The following is a 17,369-nucleotide window of genomic DNA, read 5'->3' as shown; positions in this document are numbered from 1 at the left end:
CTTACTACCGCCTTTAAGGCTTCCCATTTTAAGGGTAGGGCAGTTTCATCCTGTTCATGATCAGAAATAAAATTAACAATCGCCTCTACAATTGCTTTATGACAGATTGGATCTAACATAAGTATGTCATTAATACGCCACAACCAATTTGTACCCTGAATCTGGGGGGGTGTTATGGTCAAAAATACTGGTGAATGGTCGGACCAAATAAATGATCCGATTTCTATAGAAGGGTTCTATTCCAACACCTTCAGGCCAGTTAAAAAAAAAATCTATTCTACTATATGTTTTATGTGCTGATGAAAAATATGTATAATTGCGATCTTCAGGATTTAGGGTTCGCCATAGATCAATCAACCTATGTTCAAAAAGTTTATTCTTGAGTGCCCTCAAACGAGAGTATGGAATATTCGATCGTTGAGCTGAGGTATCTAATATAGGATTCAAGGCTAGATTAAAATCTCCTCCCACCAAAACAGTGCCTTCTGCAAAGTCCGCTAAGAGACTAAGATAACGCACGATTGTCATAGTTTGATCATGATTTGGAATATAAAAGTTTGCAATTTTGTCCCACAATCTGATTTTAAGAAACAAATATCTTCCATTTAAGTCAGCTTTATATTCCAAATTCTGTAGTGGTAAGTGTTTATGGAAAGCAATAGAAACCCCTCTCGCTTTTGAACTCAACATAGTGCTATGAAACCACTGCAAATAATGTTTACGTGAACACACTGGGATATTACCACTTCGAAAGTGGGTCTCTTGAAGGAGTGTAATATCTACCTTAGCTTTGTGTAAATGATATAAAATCTGGCCTCTTTTTGATTTATTATTGAGGCCTTTAACATTGTAGGTGCAAAGTTTCAGTGACGCTGGAGAGGAAGAAATTGCTGCCATATAGAGTTATAAAGGAGAGAAAGAAAAAGGAAGAGAGAAAAAAAAAAAAGAAAATTGAAAGTTGAGCTCACTAAAATTGGAGAGGCTCCCTCTCCCCGATCCCTGAGTTATCCAGGAAAACGTTGACTAATTTAATAAAAAAACAAAAACAAAACAAAAAAACCCCACCCAATATGGAATTTAATCCAAAAAACACACCAAGCCCTACCTGAGGGACGGTGTTCCTACAAAGGGGGACAATTGAAAAGCATTGAGGATGTCTCTACGCAGTGACTATGGGCATCCATAAACAAACAGAGTAATAATAAAGAATGCAAAGGAATAAAGATATAGGAAAAAAGAAAATTATAGAGCAAAATCAGATAAATGGAGCAGCAATAAACCATAATAAGTGTAAAAGAACACGAGGAGGGTGAGGAGTGGGCAAACAAACAAAAAAAAAGAAAGGGAAAAAAAAAACACCAGTAAAAAACACCCCACAGAAGGGGGAGAGCAAAATATATTAATTTTCACATATATTAATTTCCCTCCCCACTTTTTCCCACTCCTCAGAAATCCCTTTACACACAAACATTCCTAAAAAACATTCTTTTGCCCTTCTTAATCCATTATTAAACTAAGTTAGCTATTATTACAGTTACACTCTAGATCACCTGCGGATTTAATCTGCCAGGTTGGACTTTGGGTTTTCTACTTGGTTTATTCTATTACCCTCCCGATATTCCATTCTCCTAAACTGTGTATAAGTCTGGGGCCAAATTATTAATGGGAGATCAGGCAAACCTAAGGCAGATTGTATAACAGGAATATCGGATGGGTCACGTAAATTTAACCACCTGCCGTCTTTCTTAATTTGTAGTTGGAAGGGGAAATTCCACCTATATACAATGTTACTAATTAATTTTAATACGAAGTGGAATGAAACAAAACTAATTTATTGACGGCGCACATGTCTAGTTATCTCACGTGTCTGAGAACTTTTCAGAAGTGAACGAAGCACCAGAGAGACACAACACTAGCTTTGGAGAGAGATAAGTAAACACTACGGATATATGCTTAGTTCAAATTTTATGAATGGGGTTTACAACCACTTTAACCACTTGCCGACCGCCGCACGACGATATACGTCGGCAGAATGGCACGGGCAGGCATATGGGCGTATATATAAGTCCCTGCCTGCCCGCGGGTGGGGGGCCCGATCGGGCCCCCCCCCGGTGCCTGCGGCGGTCGGCATTCCTTCGAGAGCGATCCGGGATGAGGGGGCGGCCATTCATTCATGGCCACCCCCTCGCGATCGCTCTCGACGAATGGAAATCCCCCGTGACATCACTTCCTCTCCTGTAATGTAAACACAGGAGAGGAAGTGATGTATTCTCTCCTCCGTGTCGGTATTTTTCGTTCCGACACGGAGGAGAGCGGATCGGTGAGTTGCACCAACACTCTACACACACAGTAGAACATGCCAGGCACACTCACACCCCCCCTTTACCCCCCGATCACCCCCCCAATTACCCCTGCCCCCCAGTCACAGTGACACCAATGTCATTTTTTTTTTTTTTGCATTGGTGTCATTTGTGACTGTAATAACTGTTAGGGCAGTTAGAGTTAGCCCCCTTTAGTTCTAATGTACCCCCCTAACCCCCCCAATAAAGGTTTAACCCCGTGATCACCCCCCGTCGCCAGTGTCACTAAGGCTGGGTTCACATTGCAGCGGTTTATGAGAACGAATGTGATTCGCACCGCACTGCAGTGCAAATCACATCCGATCTCTGTGCGATTCGAGTTCAGCCATTCGCCGCACCCGCCGCACCCGCCACACCCGCCGCACCCGCCGCAAATTCGCACGGGACCCTTTTTTTGGCCCGCAGCAGAATCGGATCGCATGGGTGTTCACACCATGCGATCCGAGTTTGCAGATCGCACTGCGATATGCGAACTGATCTGGGGGTGTCAGTAACATTTCACTGACACTCCCAGCAGATCGCATAGGGCAGTGTGAACTGCCGCCGGGAGGCATGCGATGCGGGAACCCGCCGCGGATTCGCGGCGTTTCCGCATCGCTCCAGTGTGAACCCAGCCTAATAAGCGATCATTTTTCTGATCGCCGTATTAGTGTCACAGGTGACGCTAGTTAGGCAGGTAGGTATTTAGGTTCGCCGCAGCTTTTTATAGCGCCAGGGACCCCCATATACTACCGCATAAAGCCCCCTGATTGCCCCCTAGTTAACCCTTTCACCTGTGATCACCATATAACTGTTACAGGTGACGCTGGTTGGTTAGTTATTTTTTTATAGTTTCAGGGCACCCGCCATTTATTACCTAATAAAGGTTTAACCCCCTGATCACCCGGCGGGTGTCATTTGTGACTAATAACTGTTAGGGCAATTAGGGTTAGCCCCCTTTAGTTCTAAGGTACCCCCCTAACCCCCCCAATAAAGGTTTAACCCCGTGATCACCCCCCGTCGCCAGTGTCACTAAGGCTGGGTTCACATTGCAGCGGTTTGAGAACGGATGTGATTCGCACCGCACTGCAGTGCAAATCACATCCGATCTCTGTGCGATTCGAGTTCAGCCATTCGCCGCACCCGCCGCACCCGCCACACCCGCCGCACCCGCCGCAAATTCGCACGGGACCCTTTTTTTGGCCCGCAGCAGAATCGGATCGCATGGGTGTTCACACCATGCGATCCGAGTTTGCAGATCGCACTGCGATATGCGAACTGATCTGGGGGTGTCAGTAACATTTCACTGACACTCCCAGCAGTTCGCATAGGGCAGTGTGAACTGCCGCCGGGAGGCAATGCGATGCGGGAACCCGCCGCGCATTCGTGGCGTTCCCGCATCGCTCCAGTGTGAACCCAGCCTAATAAGCGATCGTTTTTCTGATCGCTGTATTAGTGTCACAGGTGACGCTAGTTAGGCAGGTAGGTATTTAGGTTCGCCGCAGCTTTTTATAGCGCCAGGGACCCCCATATACTACCGCATAAAGCCCCCTGATTGCCCCCTAGTTAACCCTTTCACCAGTGATCACCATATAACTGTTACAGGTGACGCTGGTTGGTTAGTTATTTTTTTATAGTTTCAGGGCACCCGCCATTTATTACCTAGTCTCACTAGTGTACCCCTAAATTTAGGGGTGTCTACTTTCCAAAATGGGGTCATTTGGGGGGGGTTTGTGCCATCTTGGCATTTTATGGCCTTCAAAACTGTAACGCCCTTAGAAAGCCTGAAGGCGGTGCTTGGTTTTCGGGGCCCCGTACGCGGCTAGGCTCCCAAAAAGTCCCACATATGTGGTATCCCCGTACTCAGGAGAAGCAGCAGAATTTATTTTGGGGTGTCATTTCACATATGCCCATGGCATGCGTGAGCAATATATCATTTAGTGACAACTTTGTGAAAAAAAAAAAAAAAAAAAAAAAGTTTGTAATTTTCCCGCAACTTGTGGCAAAATATAAAATATTCCATGGACTCAACATGCCTCTCAGCAAATAGCTTGGGGTGTCTACTTTCTAAAATGGGGTCATTTGTGGGGGTTTTGTGCCATCTTGGCATTTTATGGCCTTCAAAACTGTAATAGGTAGTGAGAAGTGAACTCAAAAATTTACGCCCTTAGAAAGCCTGAAGGCGGTGCTTGGTTTTCGGGGCCCCGTACGCGGCTAGGCTCCCAAAAAGTCCCACATATGTGGTATCCCCGTACTCAGGAGAAGCAGCAGAATTTATTTTGGGGTGTCATTTCACATATGCCCATGGCATGTGTGAGCAATATATCATTTAGTGACAACTTTGTGAAAAAAAAAAAAAAAAAAAAAAGTTTGTAATTTTCCCGCAACTTGTGGCAAAATATAAAATATTCCATGAACTCAACATGCCTCTCAGCAAATAGCTTGGGGTGTCTACTTTCTAAAATGGGGTCATTTGTGGGGGTTTTGTGCCATCTTGGCATTTTATGGCCTTCAAAACTGTAATAGGTAGTGAGAAGTGAACTCAAAAATTTACGCCCTTAGAAAGCCTGAAGGCGGTGCTTGGTTTTCGGGGCCCCGTACGCGGCTAGGCTCCCAAAAAGTCCCACATATGTGGTATCCCCGTACTCAGGAGAAGCAGCAGAATTTATTTTGGGGTGTCATTTCACATACGCCCATAGCATGTGTGAGCAATATATCATTTAGTGACAACTTTGTGTAAAAAAAAAAAAAAAATTTTTTTTTTGTCATTATTCAATCGCTTGAGGCAAAAAAATAAAATATTTAATGGGCTCAACATGCCTCTTATCAATTTCCTTAGGGGGTCTACTTTCCAAAATGGGGTCATTTGGGGGGGGTTTTGTACTGCCCTGCCATTTTAGCACCTCAAGAAATGAGATAGGCAGTCGTAAACTAAAAGCTGCGTAAATTCCAGAAAACGTACCTTAGTTTGTAGATGTGACAACTTTTGCGCAAACCAATAAATATACAATTATTGACTTTTTTTTTACCAAAGACATGTGGCTGAATACATTTTGGCCTAAATGTATGACTGAAATTGAGTTTATTGGATTTTTCTAATAACAAAAAGTAGAAAATATTTTTTTTCAAAATTTGCGGTCTTTTTACGTTTATATCGCAAAAAATAAAAATCGCAGAGGCAATCAAATACCATCAAAAGAAAGCTCTATTTGTGGGAAGAAAAGGACGCAAATTTTGTTTGGGTACAACATTGCATGACCGCGCAATTACCAGTTAAAGCAGCGCAGTGCCAAAGTGTAAAAAGACCTCTGGTCATTTACCAGCAAAATGGTCCGGTCTGAAAGTGGTTAAGCAAAAATTTTAAATAACCTTTGCTCTATTAAGAAATATGTAGGGAACGACACAAAACAGCTCGATATTTTTTGTTTTATTTGGTTAACTTTATTGGTTATTATAACTGATAAACAACCACACAATTCATTATTAAAACGTACAAACATTAAAAAGTGCACTATTACATTTGTAACAAGTACAGTGTTAGAAATCAATACTGATTCTGGAAGGAATAGGTGTGCTTGGATACCACCACACACTTCCTAAGTGCATTTATATTTTTATCCATTTATTGTAGTGCATTACCCCCTTGTGTAACTATTCAGCCAAAAAAAAAAAAAAAAACACATATAGATTTTGTATAAGGTAAAAAAGTAACAAAAATTTGTGAATTTCATTTGCAATTTTGTGAAAAATTTACCTGTGAAAATTGGCTTCACCATTGTTTAAACATCTAAGCCACAGTGAAAATTTCAGTGGACAAATCACATGACACAGTGAATTTAACTGCTATTGAATAGACAGTGTCTCGCTCTAGAAAACATCTATGGTGATGAAATGTTATGTATTTCAAGGTGATTAAATAATCCATTGAATAAGAATATCCAGCCCTTCATTTGTGTGATAACCATATGACGTGTGCACATCTTAATTAGGGGCAGTGTAGCTTATTAAAATGTACCGTACAAAACATCTGTAAACAACAAAGCTATTGAAATGCAAATACAATATTCTTGATTTTTTTTTCTCATCTTACTTTGCTTTTCTACATTTGGGAAACTTGAATATGTACTAGAGTTCTAAAAATTCGTGGAAGCCTTTACAACAGCACAGAATTTAACCCTTTATGGGCTTCTTTGCCACAACAAGAATTTCTGTGGCAAGCCGTGGTGTTTCACTAACATCTTGTGAGATTAAATTAACTCTGTCCTCATGTCAGCCATTGCTTATGATAAAATTGGGAAAAAATCCTTCCCACGGTTTTAGAGCCAGCCATTTTTTTGATATGATCCAGTAATTTCTGGCATCTATACCGTATTCTTTGCTTTCGATGCTAGTGGATTTCATATTGCTTTGAGGCATATCACAGGTATGATTTGTTTAAAAGCTATCACACTGAGTCCTTAGCTTTCCTGTTTTGGTGCTTTGTTTTGCTCATCTGTGGTTTTCTCGCTTGGAGTTGCTTGTTCATTTTCCTCATCACCCTCTGTAATAAAAAAAAATATATATATATAAAAAATATATACAAAATGTATAAAAATATAAAGAAGCACAAGATACATTTCCAGGGCCATACTACTGTAACATACCACAAGGCAAGCATGGGGAGAACAAAAATTCAATAAAAATAAAAATAAAATAATTGCCTTTTTCTCTAGCAAGCACAGACAACTTGTGTAAAAATTCAGTATCAGAAATGGAAGGAGGGCATTGTATTTTCAATGGCTGGTCAACTTTACTATGGAAGCAATAATAGCAAATGCTATAGTATGGAATTGTCTGGGGCATAATACATTTGGGAAGGCATTATCTCCTTTTGCCTTTACACACCAGATATGAGGTGGTGAAAACTATACAGAGCAGAATAAATGAATCACAAGAAACTTTGCAGCTCAGGCAGGTCACAATCATCATCTCTATCTCAGCAGAGTTCCAATTTATGCACTGTGCATTCTTGCAGAAGCATGTGGTCAGGTCATAACTATCATGAGGCTAGATCAGCTTTTCGCAAACCTTTTCAACACAGAGGAACCCTTGAAATAGTTATACGGTCTAGAGGAACCCCTGCTAAAAATTAGAGATCTACAACTCATGATACATTAGTATGATGGTCAGTGAGAGGAATGGTCCTTACACTTGTGGTCATTGGGAAGAATTACCTCCTTACAGATAGCTAAAAAGATCAATGGTGTCAGTGGGAAGAATTACCTCTTTATAGATAGCTAAAAAGATCAATGGTGTCAGTGGGAACTGAGAGGCTAAAAATGGCCCAATGGAACCCCTAGCAACCTCTGGAGGAATACTAGGGTTCCACGGAACCCTGGTTGAGAATCACTGAGCTAGATGATGAGTTTACATCATGCAATAAATATATAAATTGGAGAAGTTGGGGTTTTATTTTGTCTTACTGCTCCTTGGAACAAAAAGCAGGGACCAGAGGCACGGCAGTAGTGTATTTAGGTTTTGTGCTGCCCTAGGCCTGACTAAACTCGTGCAACCCCAATTTAAATATGACCCATCCCTTCCTGTCAAGGCCACACCCCTTGCTATTTAAGACCCATCCTAAAATTTTTGAGTGGGACACTAGTTCTGAGGGCTTGGGATGGGGGGGGGGGGGGGCAATGAATTCCCTTAATTTGCAGATAATTCCTCTCACTTCCTGTTTGGCTATGGGGCAGGAAGTGAAGGGAAATCTCTGCAATGGGACAGGGATGACAAAAAATAAACTGACAGGGGCTATAACCCTCCCTTACTCTTTCCAAAATGAAAAAAAAAAAGTGTTGCCTATAGTTCTACTTATAGCACAAATTTATGATAATTTTATGGAGAGGACTAAGAGGTTATAACCATGCCAATGGTGCAGCAGAAAACATATAGCACAGTGAGGAGGGTTTGTGGTCCAGGATGACAGGACAGTCAAAATTAGAAGAGCTCCCCCCTCGTAAGCAGTGCTTGCTTTATGGGGGGGGGCACTAGACTTATTTGCCTCTCAGCCCAGCTGCCCCATAAGATTGGCGCTACGCTAACTCTTTCCATGCTGCCCCCCCCGCAAAGTGCTGCTCTAGGCCTTGGCCTCATCGGCCCACGCCAGGATACAGCATTGGGCATGGCCAGAATAGAAGTACAGTGAGAAGAACCAAGAATTTAACCACTGACTTCTAGAAGGTTTTACCCCCATCATGACCAGGGCATGTTTTACTATTCAGCACTGTACTATTTTAACTGGAAATTGCTTGGTCATGCAACACTGTACCCAAATTAAATTTATATAATTTTTTTTGCACCAATAGAGCTTTGTTTTGGTGGTATTTAACCAGTTGCCGACCGCCGCACGCCGATGTACGTCGGTAGAATGGCACGGGCAGGCATAAGGACTTACATGTACGTCCCTTGCCTCCCGCGGGTCGGGCCCCCGCCCGGTGCCTGCGGCGGTCGGTTTTCGTCCGGGAGCGATCCGGGACGAGGGGGCGGCCATTCATTCATGGCCACCCCCTCGCGATCGCTCCCGACGAATAGAAATCTCCGGTGACATCACTTCCTCTCCTGTAATGTAAACACAGGAGAGGAAGTGATGTATTCTCTCCTCCGTGTCGGTATTTTTCGTTCCGACACGGAGGAGAGCGGATCGGTGAGTTGCACCAACACTCTACACACACAGTAGAACATGCCAGGCACACTCACACCCCCCCTTTACCCCCCGATCACCCCCCCAATTACCCCTGCCCCCCAGTCACAGTGACACCAATGTCATTTTTTTTTTTTTTTTTGCATTGGTGTCATTTGTGACTGTAATAACTGTTAGGGCAGTTAGAGTTAGCCCCCTTTAGTTCTAATGTACCCCCCTAACCCCCCCAATAAAGGTTTAACCCCGTGATCACCCCCCGTCGCCAGTGTCACTAAGGCTGGGTTCACATTGCAGCGGTTTATGAGAACGAATGTGATTCGCACCGCACTGCAGTGCAAATCACATCCGATCTCTGTGCGATTCGAGTTCAGCCATTCGCCGCACCCGCCGCACCCGCCGCAAATTCGCACGGGACCCTTTTTTTGGCCCGCAGCAGAATCGGATCGCATGGGTGTTCACACCATGCGATCCGAGTTTGCAGATCGCACTGCGATATGCGAACTGATCTGGGGGTGTCAGTAACATTTCACTGACACTCCCAGCAGTTCGCATAGGGCAGTGTGAACTGCCGCCGGGAGGCATGCGATGCGGGAACCCGCCGCGGATTTGCGGCGTTTCCGCATCGCTCCAGTGTGAACCCAGCCTAATAAGCGATCATTTTTCTGATCGCCGTATTAGTGTCACAGGTGACGCTAGTTAGGCAGGTAGGTATTTAGGTTCGCCGCAGCTTTTTATAGCGCCAGGGACCCCCATATACTTACCGCATAAAGCCCCCTGATTGCCCCCTAGTTAACCCTTTCACCAGTGATCACCATATAACTGTTACAGGTGACGCTGGTTGGTTAGTTATTTTTTTATAGTTTCAGGGCACCCGCCATTTATTACCTAATAAAGGTTTAACCCCCTGATCACCCGGCGGGTGTCATTTGTGACTAATAACTGTTAGGGCAGTTAGGGTTAGCCCCCTTTAGTTCTAAGGTACCCCCCTAACCCCCCCAATAAAGGTTTAACCCCGTGATCACCCCCCGTCGCCAGTGTCACTAAGGCTGGGTTCACATTGCAGCGGTTTATGAGAACGGATGTGATTCGCACCGCACTGCAGTGCAAATCACATCCGATCTCTGTGCGATTCGAGTTCAGCCATTCGCCGCACCCGCCGCACCCGCCGCAAATTCGCACGGGACCCTTTTTTTGGCCCGCAGCAGAATCGGATCGCATGGGTGTTCACACCATGCGATCCGAGTTTGCAGATCGCACTGCGATATGCGAACTGATCTGGGGGTGTCAGTAACATTTCACTGACACTCCCAGCAGTTCGCATAGGGCAGTGTGAACTGCCGCCGGGAGGCATGCGATGCGGGAACCCGCCGCGCATTCGTGGCGTTCCCGCATCGCTCCAGTGTGAACCCAGCCTAATAAGCGATCATTTTTCTGATCGCTGTATTAGTGTCACAGGTGACGCTAGTTAGGCAGGTAGGTATTTAGGTTCGCTGCAGCTTTTTATAGCGCCAGGGACCCCCATATACTACCGCATAAAGCCCCCTAATTGCCCCCTAGTTAACCCTTTCACCAGTGATCACCATATAACTGTTACAGGTGACGCTGGTTGGTTAGTTATTTTTTTATAGTTTCAGGGCACCCGCCATTTATTACCTAGTCTCACTAGTGTACCCCTAAATTTAGGGGTGTCTACTTTCCAAAATGGGGTCATTTGGGGGGGTTTGTGCCATCTTGGCATTTTATGGCCTTCAAAACTGTAACGCCCTTAGAAAGCCTGAAGGCGGTGCTTGGTTTTCGGGGCCCCGTACGCGGCTAGGCTCCCAAAAAGTCCCACATATGTGGTATCCCCGTACTCAGGAGAAGCAGCAGAATTTATTTTGGGGTGTCATTTCACATATGCCCATGGCATGCGTGAGCAATATATCATTTAGTGACAACTTTGTGAAAAAAATAAAAATAAAAAAAAGTTTGTAATTTTCCCGCAACTTGTGGCAAAATATAAAATATTCCATGGACTCAACATGCCTCTCAGCAAATAGCTTGGGGTGTCTACTTTCTAAAATGGGGTCATTTGTGGGGGTTTTGTGCCATCTTGGCATTTTATGGCCTTCAAAACTGTAATAGGTAGTGAGAAGTGAACTCAAAAATTTACGCCCTTAGAAAGCCTGAAGGCGGTGCTTGGTTTTCAGGGCCCCGTACGCGGCTAGGCTCCCAAAAAGTCCCACATATGTGGTATCCCCGCACTCAGGAGAAGCAGCAGAATTTATTTTGGGGTGTCATTTCACATATGCCCATGGCATGCATGAGCAATATATCATTTAGTGACAACTTTGTTAAAAAAAAAAAAAAAAAAAAAGTTTGTAATTTTCCCGCAACTTGTGGCAAAATATAAAATATTCCATGAACTCAACATGCCTCTCAGCAAATAGCTTGGGGTGTCTACTTTCTAAAAGGGGGTCATTTGTGGGGGTTTTGTGCCATCTTGGCATTTTATGGCCTTCAAAACTGTAATAGGTAGTGAGAAGTGAACTCAAAAATTTACGCCCTTAGAAAGCCTGAAGGCGGTGCTTGGTTTTCGGGGCCCCGTACGCGGCTAGGCTCCCAAAAAGTCCCACATATGTGGTATCCCCGTACTCAGGAGAAGCAGCAGAATTTATTTTGGGGTGTCATTTCACATACGCCCATAGCATGTGTGAGCAATATATCATTTAGTGACAACTTTGTGTAAAAAAAAAAAAATTTCTTTTTTTGTCATTATTCAATCGCTTGAGGCAAAAAAATAAAATATTCAATGGGCTCAACATGCCTCTTATCAATTTCCTTAGGGGGTCTACTTTCCAAAATGGGGTCATTTGGGGGGGTTTTGTACTGCCCTGCCATTTTAGCACCTCAAGAAATGAGATAGGCAGTCGTAAACTAAAAGCTGCGTAAATTCCAGAAAACGTACCTTAGTTTGTAGATGTGACAACTTTTGCGCAAACCAATAAATATACAATTATTGACTTTTTTTTTACCAAAGACATGTGGCTGAATACATAAATGAAAAATATGAAGAAAAAAAAAATTCCTTTGTTTCTAAAATATTGCAAACAAATAATCTTTCTTCATAAATTTAGGTCAAAATGTCTTCTGCTACATTTCTTTAGTAAAAATAACCCAAATATGTGTTTATTATTTAGTCTGTTTGAAAGTTATACAGTCTACAAACTATGGTATATACTGTATATTTGAACTTTGAGCAATCCTGATTTACTGATGATCTAATTTCTTGAGGCCCTAAAATGCCAGGACAGTACAAATACCCCCCAAATTACACCTTTTGGAAAGTAAACAGTCCTAGGTATTTAGTAAGAAGCATGGCAAGTTTTTTAAGTTGTTTTTTTTTTTCTTCACAATTTACTGGAAAATTAAAAAAAAATTATGTTTTTTTTTTTTTTTTTTTTTACATTCTTTTGTTACATGCTGTCACCAATTGTCATATGGCTGATGTGGCAGAGATCAGGGACACTGACTGGTGACAGCATTTTAAAAAAATCAAATAACTTTCTATTCAATTTTTTTAAAACTTTTGTTTATTATTTTTAACTTTTATTTATTTTTACTTATCAGAGTAGTTCAGGGTCACCTTATTGACACTGTACTACTCTGGGTGAGGTGATCAGGGATTTTTTATTTTTTACATTGTGATTGCTTGTTACAGTGATGGTCAATGTAACAACAATCATTTGAACTGTCATAATGACTTTCATTCATGACTTATTGTTTCCTATTATGATGATGTAATTGGCCACAGCTATCACATAGTACAGGGTGCTGTGATTGACCCAGGTACCATGTGATCACTGGTGGCCAGATCACACACAGTAGTAAACCATGATGTCATGAATGGATTCCATCATGACTGTTGTTTACTAGGTGTCATGTAATTGTATAGCGATCACATATTAGCTGGGCCGCTCACAGCAACTGTGGCATTCTCCTTGTCTGTCTGTCTACCTGCAAAGTGATTAAATGTGGCCAGTCTATGGGTGTAGACCAAACCTGATTTAAGCAAGCCAAGCCTGCAGTGTCATGCTTGTGATATTGCATTTGTTACACGTATTCTAGCTACCTCTGCTCTGCTGATTGGATTTCCCTGTGTAGTATTTTCTGAGCTCTGCCTGCCTTGTACCCAGACTGTCATTGAACCACTCTGCCTCTCCGCCAACCACAAGTACCTGTTTGCTCAGTTCGCACCTGCCCCAGGGTGGCCAGGCACTATAGCATTGTGCGTAAGACCTGGGGGCAACCGAGTTGCCTTATGGGAAAGCGAGCTTCTATAGATGAAGAACACAGATGTCAGCTATAGTGTCTGGCCAGCTGCGTTAGGGTTAAGCAATGGAGTCTGTGGACAGACACGCTCTTTTATCTGTCACAAAACCTCCGGCAATACTAAATGCCCTTTTGGAAAGAACACTGGATGCAGGGCAGACCAGCAGGGCAATTGCATACTGGGCAATTTCTGGCCAGTGGTCTATTCACATGACCCAGTAACCCAGTGGATCGTCTACTGGAAAGCTCTGCATGTCTGATTTTGCCCCTAGATGATCTTCCACCATAAGATGGAGACGCTGCTGATGGGTTGTGGAAGCTGACAGCCCTGGACGCAGAGGTCTAAAAATTGTTTTTAACTGCATCACTTAAGTGGCCTCCTTCCCCACCACTCCTCCTCTGACCCACAGACACCTCAAAACTAGCTTTTCCATGAGACTGTAACCTACCAGTTGTTACATAAACTCCCCTTTAAGGTGTCCTCAAGATATTTCATCCTGTGCTCACTCTGCGATGGCAGGATGAGTTCCGAGACTTTCCCCTTGTAACGGCGGTCATAGAGCTTTACCAACCAATAATGATCTTTCTCTTTGATGCCACAAATTCTCGGGGCTTTTCACAGGCTTTGAAGAAAATTTGCGGAGGCATGAAAAGCAGAGTCCTTGGGGTCACTGAGGATTACACTATCTGGAACTGCCTCCTCCCAGGCATGTACTACTCCCACTACTCTGGGGACTGAATAACATCTCTTAAGGTTTGACGTATGTCTTCCTCTGCTTCAATGCCTCCAAAACTGCCATAATCCTCCTCCTCCCTTCCCTTGTGTATCCTGGGATGTCACAAGAATGGTTTCTGCATAAAGTGGGCCTTGAGAGGAAAGGAAGTGTTCATCTTTCTCCCGCTGCTCTGCCTCAAGTGCCCTGTCCATAATGCCAAGCAGAGTATGCTTCAGCAGGAACACAACAGGGAAAGTATCACTGACGCATGCATTATGAATGAATAATGAATGAATGATCATCATCACCCCCTCCATTCTCATCATCACCTGAGCAAACATGGCAATAAGCTGTGGCTGGGGGAACATGACTGCCAATTTGTTGTTTATCAGTGTTCTCCCTTTGTAGGCTCGTTACTCCCTTCCTCAATCTCAGAACCAACATCACAATCAAGTAATGCCTGTGCATTATCAAGCAGCATGTGGCTGACACTGTATTCAAATAATTCAGCTGATGGCGACCCCCCATTATGGATATAATACTTTGGGCAATACTGTTGTGATGCTATGGTCCATTGCATCAGGCTTTTAGAACTAGTGGCGCTCTGCATGGCCCTTCCGGCACAGCTTGATCCCAGTTGGGGTGCGGGAGGGAGCTAGGCAGAGTATATTACAATGCAATGTTACATTTTGAAGTATGAAAAGAGTGTTAGTCGAACTCCATGATAATGGTAACTGAATCTTAGCAACAATGTATATCAGGTATGCCAGGAGAAGTAGAGTTAGAACATATGTTTAGAGGCACAAATGTTAAAATGCATCTGTTAAAATGTATCTGTCGGAAAGTGATTTATTTCCTATGTTTTGATATATTTTGCATATATTGTACCGGAAAAATTCAATAAAAACTATTTGAAAAAATAAATAAATATAAATAAATTAATAATTCAGCTGAATCCTCTATGTATGATGCTGCGGTATGGTAGGAGTACCTGTGGACACAGAGGCAGAATAAGCTGATCTGGCAGCAGTGCTGGACTGCACACAAGTCTCAATTTCAGTGATAGAGGATGAGGATGGTTTACTAAGCCAGTCCACCACCTTCTCTGCATGCTATGGCAGGATAGCATGGGAAACATCACTAAATAAAGACAAACATGCCCTGCCTGAGGATGGACCATGTCCACCTTTGCCTGTGGACACAGATGCTGTTGGACCACTCATAGTGGCAGGGGAATGTCTGCCTCTCCTTTTTGGCCACCCAGACATGACGAATTTAATAGATACTGGGAAATGTGTTGGTGGATGCACTTTATTCAATGGAAAGTGGTGTTTTGTGCACTTTAAATTGACGACTACCACAGACAGAAATGTAAAAACTATAAAAAAATTTAAAAGGGGAAACAACAGTGTCGCAGAAAAACTGTGGCTGACAATTGAAAAAAAATGGGGTAGGCATAGGAGAAAAAACAAAACAAAAAACGCAACAACTGAAAAAAAAAAGAAAAAAAAGAAAAAGGGTATACAGCACTGTATACAGCACAACATTTTATGTAATGCTGTGTTAAACACTGCACTACACTGACACTACACTGACAATACACTATACTCACACTATACTGACACACTACACTAACGTTGCACTGACAGACTACACTGACACTACACTATACTGACACCATACTCAGACTACACTAACACTACACTGACACTCTACACTCAGACACTAACTCGCTAGTAGCAAACAGAGCCTGCTCTATTTATCTCCACTCCAACAACACACTACAAAAGGTTCCTGTAGGAAGGAACCTTTTATAGTGTGGGGTGGGACTATGAGCACTGAGTCATGATTGGGTAAAGTCATCATGACTATGTCCAATCATCGCTCTGACTGTGCTCGGTGCCCTGATTGGACAAAGCCTTGCTTTATCCAGTTAGGGTCCTAGAATCCACTGTGCAGCGCATTGTGGGGCACTCGGCAAACATCACACAGAGCGTCCCGCAAATTCAGGTGTTCGCCGAACAGACGAACTGATGATTTTCGGGCCAAACTTTGGCTCGGCTTGAACTATTCACCCAACTTTAGCCAGCAACAGTGTTCCTGATCATAGCCACACCAGTCCAGTTGCCTCTGCCTACCACGTGTACCAACCCTGGCCTTTTTATTGTTCCTGCGTTCAGTAGCTTGCATGGATTATAGGAACTGAGACTGCTATAGGTGACACTACACTAAGATATATTCTCTGACCACTGGTACAGAGGCAACCATTACAGTACATTGATTTTGACATACCGTATATACTCGAGTATAGGCCGACCCGAATATAAGCCGAGGCCCCCAATTTACCCCCAAAAACTGGCAAACTTATTGACTCGTGTATAAGCCGAGGGTGAGACATGCCTGTCCATCCCTGTGTGTGTGTCCGTCCATCCCTGTGTGTCCGTCCATCCCTGTGTGTCCGTCCATCCCTGTGTGTCCGTCCATCCATCCCTGTGTGTGTGTGTGTCCATCCATCCATCCATCCCTGTGTGTGTGTTTCTCCATCCATCCATCCATCCATCCCTGTGTGTGTGTGTCTCCATCCATCCATCCCTGTGTGTGTGTGTCTCCATCCATCCATCCATCCCTGTGTGTGTGTGTGTCTCCATCCATCCATCCATCCCTGTGTGTGTGTGTGTCTCCATCCATCCGTGTGTGTGTGTGTCTCCATCCATCCGTGTGTGTGTGTGTGTGTGTGTGTGTGTGTGTGTGTGTGTGTGTGTGTGTGTGTGTGTGTGTCCAGCCTACCTGTGTCCCGAGCCTTTGTCCCGAGCCTCCGTCCCGTGCCTTGCCTCCTTGCCTCCGTCCCGTGTCGTGCCTTGCCTTGCCTCCGTCCCGTGCCGTGCCTTGCCTTGCCTTGCCTTGCCTCCGTCCCGTGCCCTCTTCGTCGGCGCCTCGGCGGCCATTGTAAAATTCAAAAGCCGCGCCTCCTCCTTCGCCTGTGATAGGCGGAACACTGAATTTCCCAGCAGCCTGTGTTCCGCCTATCACGGACATCGTATCATCCTCGTCCGTAGTACGAGGATGAGACGATGCCCGTGATAGGCGGAACACAGGCTGCTGGGAAATTCAGTGTTCCGCCTATCACAGGCGAAGGCGGAGCCGGAGGCGCGGCTTTTGAATTATAGAATGGCCGCTGTCTGTCTGCTCGACACGCTGATCGAGCGGGCAGACAGCGATGACTCGAGTATAAGCCGAGGGGGGCACTTTCAGCCTCAAAAAAGAGGCTGAAAATCTCGGCTTATACTCGAGTATATACGGTAATTGGTTTTAATGTGGTTTTAA

At 43.9% G+C, this 17,369-nt stretch overlaps 1 protein-coding gene across 2 annotated transcripts in view; it reads right to left on the bottom strand.

Moving 5' to 3' along the window:
* Window positions 1-5,751: 5,751 nt before the first annotated feature.
* PKIA (cAMP-dependent protein kinase inhibitor alpha) overlaps window positions 5,752-17,369 on the bottom strand; it is a 92,506-nt gene continuing 80,888 nt past the window's right edge. For both annotated transcript variants that reach the window (XM_077492914.1, XM_077492913.1), the window contains exon 3: window positions 5,752-6,879. In XM_077492914.1, the coding sequence (XP_077349040.1) occupies window positions 6,797-6,879 (83 nt within the window). In that variant the 3' untranslated portion in view covers window positions 5,752-6,796. The remainder of the gene's footprint in view (window positions 6,880-17,369) is intronic.

This window comes from Lithobates pipiens, unplaced genomic scaffold, assembly GCF_037356315.1.
Source record: "Lithobates pipiens isolate NorthernLeopardFrog02 unplaced genomic scaffold, aLitPip1_a1.2 Scaffold_19, whole genome shotgun sequence".
In the NCBI taxonomy this organism is placed as follows: domain Eukaryota; kingdom Metazoa; phylum Chordata; class Amphibia; order Anura; family Ranidae; genus Lithobates; species Lithobates pipiens.
Note: the sequence above shows the minus strand (reverse complement) of the source record. Positions and strands in the feature narration are given on the sequence as shown.